This window comes from Oratosquilla oratoria, chromosome 11 (genome assembly GCF_046742065.1).
Source record: "Oratosquilla oratoria isolate Oo_2021 chromosome 11, ASM4674206v1, whole genome shotgun sequence".
Taxonomy (NCBI): domain Eukaryota; kingdom Metazoa; phylum Arthropoda; class Malacostraca; order Stomatopoda; family Squillidae; genus Oratosquilla; species Oratosquilla oratoria.
Window position 1 is genome coordinate 28067973 of NC_134787.1, and position 13192 is coordinate 28081164.

Below are 13192 nucleotides of genomic sequence, written 5' to 3' on the forward strand. Positions count from 1 at the left end.
ATGGTTGACGGGTCATCCCTGCATCTTGTCTACTGCCCTGTGTCAGAAGCAGTGCCGCAAGACACAACACATTCACAGCAAACCTGCTTCATTAACTCAGTAACCCCCCCCTCCATCCCCTCATGCAGAAAAAGAGAAGACGGGGAGAAATCCCTTCAGGCTGTGTCAATTTCTTTTTCATGCATACTCCCTCACCCCCGATCCCCTACCCACTCCCCCTCATGTATCACAGCATCATCCATACACAACCCTTCTCCATTCACCCCTATCTTCTGTTCTCTCCTGTCCTTCCTCAAAAGACACTGCCCTCTTTCCCAATGCCCCTTTTACCCCATCCATCCAGCTCATCCTAGGTCAACCCCTCATGTTCACTCCTTCCACCTCTGCCTTCCACACCTCTTTTACTAGTCTTTCTTCACTCATTCTTTCCATGTATCCAAACCATCCCAATACTCTTTCATCAACCCTATCTATGGCGCAGCGAATTACTCTGCTGCGCATAGGGGGCTAGCGTAACGAGTGCCCTCTTTTCTGGATTACGTAACGTAAACAACGCGGAAGGGGTAAGGATCCACGGAGTACTCGTCGCTACGTTTATTGGCAATAGAAAAAACGACTTTCTCATCTTCACACAACAGGTGCTGCCATTGAAACTATGGCAGCAGACAGTAATTGGGAGGAAGAGTAGAAGTAGTAGATGAAAAAGCTGTAAAACAATACAGAGGGGCGCTCGTTACTAACAGCTTTTATACAGAATTACAAAGAATCTGAACATGAAATACGAGCAGCTTAAGGCTAAATTCATTATGACATACAAGAAACGATATACCAGATCTAAAACTAAATTCGGCTCAAAAACTCACTGAGTAGGCCGCGAAGGGAGCGGGTATACAACTGAAGGCGTTCCAAACCACACTGGCTGGAGGTGTGACGTGACATCACACCACAGCAACCGGTTCTTACACACCTTCTTAAGTCTAATTCTTTAAGTGAACATTGTACAAATAATGAGATGTTATCTTGCAACACAGCTTGCAGACAACTTACAAGGTAGGATTTTCGAACAGAAAAGGCCTCTGCTCGAAATATACTTAAAATTAAAGCATTACAAAAAACAAAATTGAAAACCTCTTCCGAGGGGAAACGAGCCTTACGACAAAAAATATGTAAACATGGGGATACACAGACGTATAAAAAAGCCCCGTTACCTCTCGTAACGGCACACTATCTCCCAACTCCCTTTCCACCCCTTTTCCTCCTCACCTCCTTTTCTCACTCTATCCAGCCTAGTAACTCCTATCATACTTCTCAGGCACCTTATCTCAAACACATTCAAACTCCTTCTCTCTTCCTCCCTCATGTTCCATGTTTCTGTCCCGTACAGTGGGATATGAAAAAGATCTGGGAGTAATCATCTCAAATTACTTGTCCTCTGATAAACAAATAAACAAAATTTTTGGAGAATCCTATAACTTGCTATGATCAATAAAAGTGGTATTTACATATTTGGACAAAGAAATTATTAAAAAAAATATTAGTCAAACTGATAAGGCCTAGACTAGAATATGCAGCAACCTTGTGGTCACTCAGTACCAAAAAGAATATAAAGAATATTGAATGAATCCAGAGAGCAACCACAAAAATGGTGCTTGGAGTGGTAACATTGACCAATGGAAAGGGTAGGGGAGGCTGACCTATGTGTCTCATGTAGTGTTAAGTATCGCTGGTACTAGATCAAGGTTTGACAAGTACTTGCAGCTGGACAAGCCTGTGAAGCATTGACTCTTACAATTTATATCTGCCAGAGAGTGTGACTAAGTGTTTGACTAAATGTATGACCAAATGTGTAACTAAATATGTGATAAAAATGAGTATTCTATGACAAGTTGTGATCATTCTGTGTTAAGTGCCTTGTTGGGGCAGAATTAAAGTGTCCATATTACTGTTGCCCCTACTTGTCGAGATTCTGCTGTCCTGAGCAGTCAAGCAATTTCAGAAATTAGACTCGTTACTCATAAGATCATTATCTTATTATATGTGTGCATGTGTGTATATGATATTAATTTATAATATTATTAGTCCAACTAATAGGGCATAAGGAATTGAACTACTTATGCCTTTGTTTTTTGGGTGCATCCCTTGTACGGGGGAAAAGAGCCTTTGGTATATTTATGTATGTATTAATATTATTATTGTTATTAATGTGAGTGACTGATTATATTTAAATTTCTTAAGAATATTTTGATTGGGCTTTCCCTCAGCTACTGGTATTCATATATAACACTATACAGAAGGAAGTACCCACATATAAAAAATTAGATTATGCAGAATTGTCATAGGCCAGTGAAGCTGTTGCAGTAAGTTAAAATTTATATTTGCATTCAGCAAAGTTAGTCAAGTCCTACTATGGCATAAAAAGTTCTGATACCTGCCAGAGAAGGATACATTATACTTTGATGGAAAGCGAAACAAAAACACAGAGTAAGAATTACAGTAAGCATGTGTGTGTATACTGCAAGGATATTTTGATTGGGCTTTCCCTCAGCCACTGGTATTCATATATAACACTATACAGAAGGAAGTACCCACATATAAAAAATTAGATTATGCAGAATTGTCATAGGCCAGTGAAGCTGTTGCAGTAAGTTAAAATTTACATTTGCATTCAGCAAAGTTAGTCAAGTCCTACTATGGCATAAAAAGTTCTGATACCTGCCAGAGAAGGATACATTATACTTTGATGGAGAGCGAAACAAAAACACAGTAAGAATTACAGTAAGCATGTGTGTGTATACTGCAAGGATGAGTGGAGTGCACATTCAACACTGGGTGACAATATGGAAAGTCCATGAGATTATGTGTTTAATGTCTGGTATGCAATCCATAAACAAGATTCTGGGTAGTACATACCAGCTTCTGGGTAGTAACGTTGTGCCCGGCTCAGGAACTGGAACATGTAGGAAGACTGCGGGATGAACCAAACGGGATTGAACTCCTGCCGGAGATTAAGACAACCCCACACGCTTGTTCCAAAAAGCCCTAGCGTCCCCATTATCACCAGTGCCTGAAAAGAAGCAGAGATCATGGACTTTTATAAGATCTGAATTGGCCCCTTGAGCTTCATGGCATGCTTGCTTGCTTTCTTGTTTTATTAACTTAAATTCTCAATTACTTATTAATTAATGCTGTGATGTATGAGGGGGAGTGGATGCGGGATGGGGGGTGAGGGAGCATGTGTGAAAAATAAATTGACGCAGCCCAAAGGGATTTCTCCCCGTCTTCTCCATTTCTGCATGAGGGGACAGAGAGGGGGCAGGGGTCACCGATTTAATGAAATGGTCTTGCTGTGGATGTACTGTGTCTTGTGACCCTGTTTCTGGCCCAGGGCAGTAGGTGAGATGCAGGGATGACCCATCATCCAGGAGGAGCCAAGATAACTGGGAGAGAGTGGAGTGGATGGGACTGGACTATGTGGGGATGGAATGGGTGGGAGTGGTTTTTATGCCTTTGTTTTTTGGTTACCTTCCTTGTAAAGGGGAAAAAGCCTTTGGTATATGTATTACCTAGTTGTATTTACCTAGTTGTAATATACGGGAGGGGAGCTATGCTCGTGGTGACCCGTCTTTGTATCTCTCCACATCAAGTTTTATCTTAAAATCTTGTATAGTGTTAGCACATACTGTTTTGTTGTCTAATTTGTTCCATGTATTTATCGCTCTGTGTGGGAAACTGTTCCTTTTCAAGTTTTTTCTATAACTATCCTTTTTCAATTTTTTTCCGTGTCCTCTTGTTTTACCGTTGTCCCACATTAATAGGTCGTTCCTGTCTAAAACTTCCATTCCTTTCATTATTCTGTAGATAGTTAGCAAATCTCCTCTTTCTCTTCTTTGTTCCAGAGTTGGTAGGTTCAATTTGGATAGTCTTTGCTCATATGTTAGTTCGGCGAGTGTCGGTGCTAGTTTTGTACTTATCAATTTGTTTATTTACTTATTAATTAATTAATAAATTATCTATTTACCTGTTTATTCATCTATTTGTTTGTTTGTTTATTTACTAATTTATCTATGCATTTATTTACTTATCTACTTATCTATCTATACATTTACCTATTTATACACTGATACATCTATTTGTGGTTAACACTCTTGTAATCAGATAAGGGAGCAGACCCATGACAATGGGGACATGCTCCAATCAATCTAGACCTGATTTTTCTTAAATCTACCCATCAGATTAATAAAACTGTTTTGCATTAGCTAAAGTAAAATATGCAATTGTTGATGGGGAATGAAAGCAGATTAAAAGGGTTAAAAAACTATTTCCAATTTACCCCATCAGCCTGTCTATTTTAAAGGTGGGAAAAAAGGATAACCAATCTAGTGCAACCTACTTTGACTGGTTTGCAGAAGATGATTTTTGGGTAAAACGTCCTGAAGAAAGTTTGAAGAAATTCCCTCTGGCTGCATGCATTGGGTGTCCAGTCCTTGTGTTTGATGCACCAGAAGAAACCATTGCGATGCTCTGTGGGACCAGCATAAACTACCTTGGTGACTTGCACATAGAAAGAGCAGTATCATAATTGTTATTGCATATCTCTTGCCCTTTCTTCTTCTATCTGCAACTCTTGCAGCCCTAATGAAATGATAAACAGTGCTAATATTACTTTGTGGTCTTTACTTTCCCCTTTCCGGTCGGATCCCAATTTTTCCCCTCAACTGAATGTTGTCACCTGGTTTTACCTACAAATACAATTACAACTCCTAGCTAAAAAGGATCAAGATTTGATTATTTGAAAGACATCATTGTAATCAGTGATTTTTCCATTATAGTTACAACGATGAAGCGAGTGAAAACCTCGTTCAAATGCCACTACAACTAGCTGGTGGATTTTATTTAACTGAGGGCAGGTGAGAGAGGGCAGAGTTCATACCGAAGAAATAAATAGGCTGACCAAACAAATGACCAACCTTCCATCCGCTTCTGGTCGAGAACAAGCCAGGCCGTGAAGAAGGATGTCTGGAAGGCATACAGCATGATGATTCCAACAGCAGCGTAGATGCAGAAAGATCTCAATGCTGGCAGGATCTGCAATAGCACAGTTATGCATTGGAATGTAACAGAAAGGGGAAGCAGAAGAACCTTTAAGCTCATGACAAAAAAAAAGAAAAAAAAAGAAAAAAAGTTGTACATCTGTTGCCTCACAAGTAAAAATTTCAGGGCTGGAGTATTGTCAAAAGGTAGAAATGGATTTATACTAGTATTAAATGGGGGGAAGGAGGAGAGGCAGGGGGGTATAAGGCGATGTCGAACTTTGTCGCTCATGAGTGAAGCAAATGTTTCCTTCATCTCATACATTGGGTTGCTGACCTCCTACAGCAAAATGTGAAATTTATAAACAATAGTTAATCCTTCTTCCATTTTCTTGGCACCTCATCAGATTAATCCTTTCTCTATAGAGGTGTTTTCCTTCAATTAAATACAATCACCTTGCAACAGCCAAAATGAAAGACCAGTCATAAACCGCAGTGATAGGGTGATCAAAATAGGCTTGAGATAGTTGTTAACCCTTCTGCCGTGGAAGTGGGTGGGGAGAGGGGGAATGGGTTTTCCCTTATCTGGAAAAAAAATGGTAATTACATGAGTGAGATTGGAAACACAACTAAAGGCCCTGAGAAGAGGCCAACGGGGTTCAGAACTTTGACCTTTTCACAACAGTGATCCACAGGTGGATCTTGGACTTCTGGGAAATTCGCAGCTTGGCTGTTTGTGATATATATTTTCTTTTCATGATATTTTGTAAGCTAAAGAAACTCCTATTAGCTGCCAATATTCTTGCCTTAATTAATTTACTCATTTATTCTCTTTTTATCTGTTATTGTTACTTCTAAGTCTGAGGTATTGGGTGCATGTTACTGTGGGGTAAAAAGATGCTCAGTAACATGCAGCTGATACTTTAGGGTCTATATGGGGTGCTCCTATGGACCAGAGCCACACATCATTTTTGTCTGTGATAGAGGAAATTTCTATTCACAGAGAAATAATGATACTTTATTATACTGCAACTGTCCCTCCATTATGCTGTCCCCCTCACTCTTAATACTGTCCTGTGTCACTTCTTTGGATGTTCATTTCCTTTTTTTTGCCAAACCCTGTGGTGTGGGAGAAGAATATTGCCACAGTGTTCCCACTCAAGTCATAAAAGGCAACAAAAATGGACAGGGATAGGACTAAGCATCCTACTCTCTGTAGCCCCAAAGGGCACATTCCTAAAAAAAGCAAAGACATAAGAGGGCCTAGGATGAGCTTTCCAACTAGAACCCTAAGGTTTGGGCCTTTTAATGTGTGTGGATGTGGTACAGATGAGAGTATGTTTATGAGAAGAAAGCTAGATCAGTTGTTGGCACTGAATGAAACTAAGTTGAGAGGGAGGGGCAAGTTTGAGTTTGAGAGTGTAGTTGGGAGGGTGTCAAGAGTGAAGAGAGGATGAGGGAAAGAAGGGGTGGCTATACTAGTAATTAAAGTGATAGGTAAACATGTGGTGGAGTAGAAGGAGGTTTCTTCAAGGTTATTGTGGATGAAGATGAATCTGGGAAGGGAGATGTGGGTTTTTGTAAGTGCATATGGGCATGGTAGTGAAAAGGGTGAAGAGAAAAGGAAGCCTTTTTGAATAGATTTAAATGAGTTCATAGCGGGTTTAGGGAGAAGTGTCAATGTAGTGGTATTAGGAGCTCTCAATGCTAGGATAGATGAACCAATAGACAGAGTGGTTGGGAAGTGTGGAGTTCCAGGAAAAAATCATAGTGGAGAGTTGATGGTGGAGATGTGTCTAGAGAGTTGATGATAGCAAATACAGTGTTTAGGAAGGAAATCAAGAATAAGTACACATGGGGGAGGGTGGCGGATGGAAGGGTGGTAGATAGGGCTTTAATGGACTATGTAGTGGTACTCTGGAGAATAGTAGGAAGAATTTTGGATGTACATGTTCAAAGGGGAAAGAGTGGGAGAATATTAGATTATTTTTTGGTGGAAGGTAAATTGAGACTGGAGGATAGATGGGTAAAGAGGAAAAGGACAAGGTAGGGAAGTGCTTAGAGTAAATTACTTAAATGAAAAAGAAAAGCAGTACAAGAAAAAACTGAGAGAGGAGTGGGAGGGAGTGAAGGATAGAGTAGAGCTAGCAGTGTAGGAGGAATGGGGATAGTTCAAGGAGGGAGTCACAAGGTGTGCAAAGATGGTGTGTAGAACAAGGAGGACAGGAGGAAATAGAAGGAAGGGTAGTGAGTGGTGGGATGAGGAAGCAAAAAAGGTTGTAGGAGAGAAGAAACGAGCACTCACAGACTGGTTGCAAATTAGGATGAGGGAATCATATGAGAAGTACAAAGAAAAGAGAAGAGAAGTAAAGCATAAGATAAAGGAGGCAAAGAGGAGAGCAGATGGTGGTAAAAGTATGACAGAAATATTTTAAAGTAATAAAAAGTTTATATTTTAGGTTCTATATGGGGTGCCTCTATGGACCAGAGCCACACATCATTTTGTCTGTGATAGAGGAAAACTCTGTTCATAGAGAAATGATGACACTTTTATACTACTACTGTCCCTCCGTTATGCTGTCCCCAAACCCCTTGTTACTGTCCTGTACCATTTCTCTGAATATTCATTTCCTTTTTTCACCTACCCTGTGGTGGGGAAAGAGAATGCTACCACCAAGTCTTTCCACTTGAGTTGTAAGAAGCGACAAAAAATGGGACGGGGGATGGGATTAGGAGTCCTACTACCTGTAGTCCCAAAGGGGACATTCCTAGAAATAAGTAAAGGCATAAGAGGGTCTGGGAGTTTTCCAACCAGTACCTTAAGGTTTGGGTCATTTAATGTGCATGGATGTGGTACAGATGAGAGTAAAAGGGAAGAGATAGGCAGTATGTTTGCAAGAAGATGGATGTGCTGGCTCTGAGTGAAACTAAAATGAAAGGGAAGGGCGAGTGTGAGTTTGGGAGTGTAGCTGGGAGGTACTCAGGAGAAGAAGGGATGAGGGAGAGAAGGGGTGGCTATACTAGTAAGTGAAGAGATAAGTAAGCATGTAGGGGACTGGAAGGAGGTTTCATCAAGGTTGATGTGGATGAAGGTGAAGCTGGGAAGGGAGATGTGGGTTTTTGTAAGTGCGTATGGACCTGGTAGTGAGAAGAGCGTAGAGGAAAGGGAGGCTTTTTGGGTGGATATAAATGAGTGGATAGAGGGATTAGGGAGAAATGTCAATGTAGTTGTATTGGGAGACCTTAGTGCTAGGGTAGAAAATGAGCCAATAGATGGAGTGGTTGGGAAGTATGGAGTTCCAAGTCAAAATCGTAGTGGAGAATTGATGGTGGAGATGTGTCTTGAAATAGAGTTGATGATGACAAATAGTGTTTAGGAAGAAAGTCAAGCATAAGTACACATGGGAGAGGGTGGTAGATGGAAGGGTGGCAGATAGAGTGTTAATGGACTATATAGTGGTGACCAGGAGTATGGTAAGAAGAGTTAAGGATGTACATGTTCTAAGGGGAGAGAGTGGGGGAATATCATATCATTTTCTGGTGGAAGGTAAATTGAGAGTGGAGAATAGGTGGAGAAAGAGGAAAAAGACAGAAGGTTGGGAGGTACTTAGAGTGAACTACTTAAATGAGAAAGAAAAGGAGAGTGAGTATAAGAAGAAGCTGAGGAGTGGGAGGGGGTGAAGGATAGAGTAGAACTAGGAGTGGAGGAGGAATAGGGATGGTTTAAGGAGGGAGTCATAAGGTGTGCAAAGATGGTGTGTGGAACAAGGAGGGTGGGAGGAAATAGAAGGAAGGGTAGTGAGTGGTGAGATGAGGAAGCAAAGAAGGGTGTAGAAGAGAAGAAACAGGCATTCATAGATTGGCTACAAATTAGGATGAGGGAATCGTATGAGAGGTACAAAGTAAAGCCGGAAGAATGTCTTTAGTTTTGTAAAGTCTGTTTTGTTGTACTTCAGTCTTCCTTTCCTATGCTTTTCGTTCCTCTCTATGTCTATTTCTTCCTTTAGTATAGTTTTCGATGAGTACATGGTCACTCTTTCCAATTGGTGTCTCATACTGGACTTTATGCACTATTTCAGGCTCTGTTGTAAATATTAGATCTAGTTTCGATGGCTCTTCATTATTTCTGTACCTTGTGTTTTCACGGACCCATTGGGTCATTGTGTACTCCATGGTCATATCTAGCAGTACATTGCCCCACGAGTCATCTCCTCCTTGCACTGTCATGCTGTCCCAACAAATTTCTTTGCAATTGAAGTCCCCCATAACTACCAGATTACCCTTACCCATTAGTATCTCATTGAGTGATTTTCTTGTATCATCTAGCATTTTTGTATGTTCGATTTCTTTCCAAGTGCTTGTTTTTGGAGGCACATAAGTCACCACAAACTTTCTACTTTTCATATTCTTGCCTTCGACTTTTATCATGATCAATTCAGCATTACCTTTGCCCTCTGCAATTTTTGTCACCTTTAGGTCTTTCTTGGCCAAGAACATGATTCCCCCTCCCTGTTTCTTGTCCCTGTTTTTTATCCAGTAGTTGTATAAACCTTGTCCAATAACAGTGGATGGTATTTCACCTCTTAGTTTAGTCTCTACAATTCCCATTATGTCTGGTTTTGCTTCTAACAGATAATCATTGAGTTCGTTCAGTCCCGAAATTAGTCCGTCAATGTTGGTATAGGCCACTTTTAATTTTCTTCCTTCTCCCTGGTTTCTTCTTCCCTTGTTTTGTTCATTTTGAAGCGCCATTGTCTTAATCTCAAGTCTATTACTCTCCACTGGAATTCTTTGCATTCTGTCTCCGATCTTTTCAAGTTTTTTTCCTTTGCTTCTTCTCTTAGTGCCCTTTCTTTTTCTAATTCCTCAGTACTCATTTCTCTTTTTATCCATATCTTATTGTATTTTTCACTCTTTGCCAAGTTACCTACTTTTTCAAATATGTCTTCTACTACCACTTGTGACCTTAGTTTTATCTTTAGAGGTCGATTCCTATCCTTAGTATAGCGACCAATTCTGTAAGTCTCTTCTAGGTCTGTGCCTGAATCACTGTCTCCCCCCTGAATTTCATTAAGGATTTCTACTGCTGTCTCTTTTTCTTCTTTTTCTCTCATGTACCTCGCCAATCCTTGTTTTTCTTTAAGCCCATAAACCACAATACATTTCTTCCTATCTACTGTGTCCCTGACCCAATTTGCTTTTTCGTTAATCACTTGAATGATTGTGTCTTTTGCATTATCTTGCATTTGCTGTTTGACTATTTCTTTGAAAGCAATTTCTTTATTTTCAATATTTTCTTTCCACTTCTTAATTTCCTGGATACTGTCCCCACCTAAGTTTTCTTCGATCTTTTGTGTCAATTCTTGTAATTTGTTGTTCACTTCCTGCTTTAGATTTTCGCTATTGTTATTATCATTAGTTTTCTTCTTTTCATTATCATTCTTCAGTTCATTTATGTCTCTTTTCATTTCTTTAATTTCGTTTGTAAGATCCAAGTTAGCTTTTCTCAGGTCAGAAATTTCATGGTTAGTCTTAGTTAAACAATCAATTAAACCAATGACCTCTTTTCTTAAGTCCATGATTTCATTTTCCCACCGAGTCCTATTTTTGCTCATCTCTCTCTCTATCTCTAATAATCTACTTAAGTTAAGTGATTGTGCCAACAGCACTGTATGGAGCAGAAACATGGAACATAAGACAGGAAGAGAGAAGGAGTTTGAATGTGTTTGAGATGAAATGTCTGAGAAGTATGATAGGGGTTACTAGGCTAGACAGAGTGAGAAATGAGGTGGTGAGAAGGAGAACAGGGGTGGAAATGGAGCTGGGAGATAGGGTTGATGAAAGAGTATTAGGATGGTTTGGACACATGGAAAGAATGAGTGAAGAAAGATTAGTAAAAGAGGTGTGGAAGGCAGAGGTGGAAGGAGCGAATATGAGGGGGCGTCCTAGAATGAGATGAATGGATGGGGTAAAAGGGGCATTACAAAAGAGAGGAATGTATGTTGAGGAAGGACGGGAGGGGACAGAAGATAGGGGTGAATGGAGAAGAGTTGTGTATGGATGATGCTGTGATGCATGAGGGGGAGTAGGTGGGGGATGGGGGGTGAGGAAGTATGTATGAGAAAAAGTTTGATGCAGCCCGAAGGGATTTCTCCCCATCTTCTCCTTTTCTGCATGAGGGGACGGAGAGGGGGGGTCGCTGAATTTATGAAGCGGCCTTGCTGTGGATGTGTTGTGTCTTGCGACATTGCTTCTGACCCAGGGCAGTAGACAGGATGCAGGGATGACCCATCATCCAGGAGGTGCCAAGATAAGAGGGAGGGAGGAGGGTGGACGGGAATGGAATATGTATGGAATGGAATGGGTGGGAGTGGTTTCTATGCCTTTTTCTTTTTGGTTACCCCTGTGTAAGGGTGAAAAAGCCTTTGGTATATGTATGTATGTAATAAAAAGATGTTTTGGAAGGAAATTAAGAGAGGAAGAGGAGGTGAATCAAGTAGAGAAGAAAAGGTAAAAGGAGCAGATGGAGAGATGATAATGGAAGAGACAGCAACGAGAAGATGGTCAGAGTATTTTACGGAGTTGCTTAATGTGAAAGAGGATAGGGAAGGAATGGTAGTTGCAGTGGGAAGCGCTAAGAAAATGATAGTGATGAAATAAGTCCTCTAATATGGTGATACCTTTACAGAACTCATTCTTGCAAATAAAAATGGTGAAGATTTCTTCTTCTTCTTCTTCTTTGAGCAAAGTGGCTGTGAAACTGGTGACTCACCGTGGTTGACCCAATGAAGAATGCGACAAAGTCGGTGAGCGATGTGACTGTAACAGCCACGCCAGCATGCTTCACAGCCAGTGCAATCCGTCTCTCCAGGCAGTGGCGACGTTCCTGTTTGGGGACACAAACATTTGGACATAATTCTGAAAAACTTTTTACATGCAGTGTTATTTGTACAAGAATTATTCCTGTTCATACTAAATGAATGTTACAAGTACAGTCTTGTGTCTGCCAGAATGTCTAATGATTTGTTTACCACCTCTTTGCAAATTGTTGGAATAAAATACTGTGCTACCCACAGACAAAAGTTTATCAAAAGTTGACTTTTTGCTAATGTGAGGACCATTGTGTCAGTATTACTCTAGAGCAGTGGTTCCCAAACTATCTTCCCTGATGCCCCCTTTTTGCTTCCAGTAGACCCGCATGCCCCCACTCCATCTTTTGTTCATGTGAAATGATTCTTGCATTTATTTCTTAGCATTGTTCAGGAAAACAGATTTCTGTTTGTATTAAATTCTAATAATGAAAGCCACTCAAACAAATAATAGTACATTCCAGACATTTTTCTAACTAAAAACAAAACTTTTGGTTAAAAGGGAGCAAAAAAAAAAAGTTTGAACATTAGCAAATTGGCAAAATTTACTTGCAATTTTAAGAATAGATAATTTGAAAACATGGACTATAATATTTGGAAAGACTCATGAGACTAAGGCACAATTTATGAACTAATTTAGTGAGATGGATGCTGCTGCTTCTTCCTCACAAGATTAGAAATTCTAGGATTGAAGTATTGGGAGTTTGTGACGAGTCCCTCAGTGGCGTCAGTGTGGTTGGTATCGGTGACATGTCCAAAACGTGTAAGGAGAACTAGCTTAATAGAAAACGGGTTGGAGTGACTGCTATAATTATACTTTGCATGTATGTAATGGCAGATATTTGTTCTTTGAATGATTTTATTATTCTAATTAAACAAATATTTTTTAACAGATGACTTCACGCCCCCCTTGTATCCTCCTCACGCCTCCCTAGGGGGGGTGCCCCCTAGTTTGGGAACCACTGCTCCAAAGTGACTTCTAACAAATAGGTTGTCGTTGACTCACAGGGAGTATAGTCCCTTCACTACTTTTTGACTCCACTTACCTCACCCTTTAAGTTAGTCAGACTTTGGACAGTGACAAACATATCATCGACCCCAAGGCCAAGCATGAGGAGGGGCAGGATGGAGTGCACTGGCCCATAGGTGACCCCAAGGGCACTGCAAAAGCCAAAGGCAACAACCACAGCCATGAAGACGGAGAATAATCCGACTGTGGATAGTAGTGGCTGTAATCAGGAAGGGCAGCAGGAATTAAAAATTTGTTAAATTTTACATACATAAATACACTTC

At 40.4% G+C, this 13192-nt stretch overlaps 1 protein-coding gene across 1 annotated transcript in view; it reads right to left on the minus strand.

Annotated features, from left to right (window-relative positions):
- The window catches only part of LOC143029695 (patched domain-containing protein 3-like), an 88929-nt gene that overhangs the window by 45878 nt on the left and 29859 nt on the right, over nt 1-13192 (minus strand). Inside the window, exons 9-13 of the mRNA XM_076192534.1 lie at nt 12946-13128; nt 11803-11916; nt 4968-5085; nt 4391-4521; nt 2911-3064 (exon numbers count right to left, since the gene is read on the minus strand). Coding sequence (XP_076048649.1) covers nt 2911-3064; nt 4391-4521; nt 4968-5085; nt 11803-11916; nt 12946-13128 — 700 coding nt within the window. The remainder of the gene's footprint in view (nt 1-2910; nt 3065-4390; nt 4522-4967; nt 5086-11802; nt 11917-12945; nt 13129-13192) is intronic.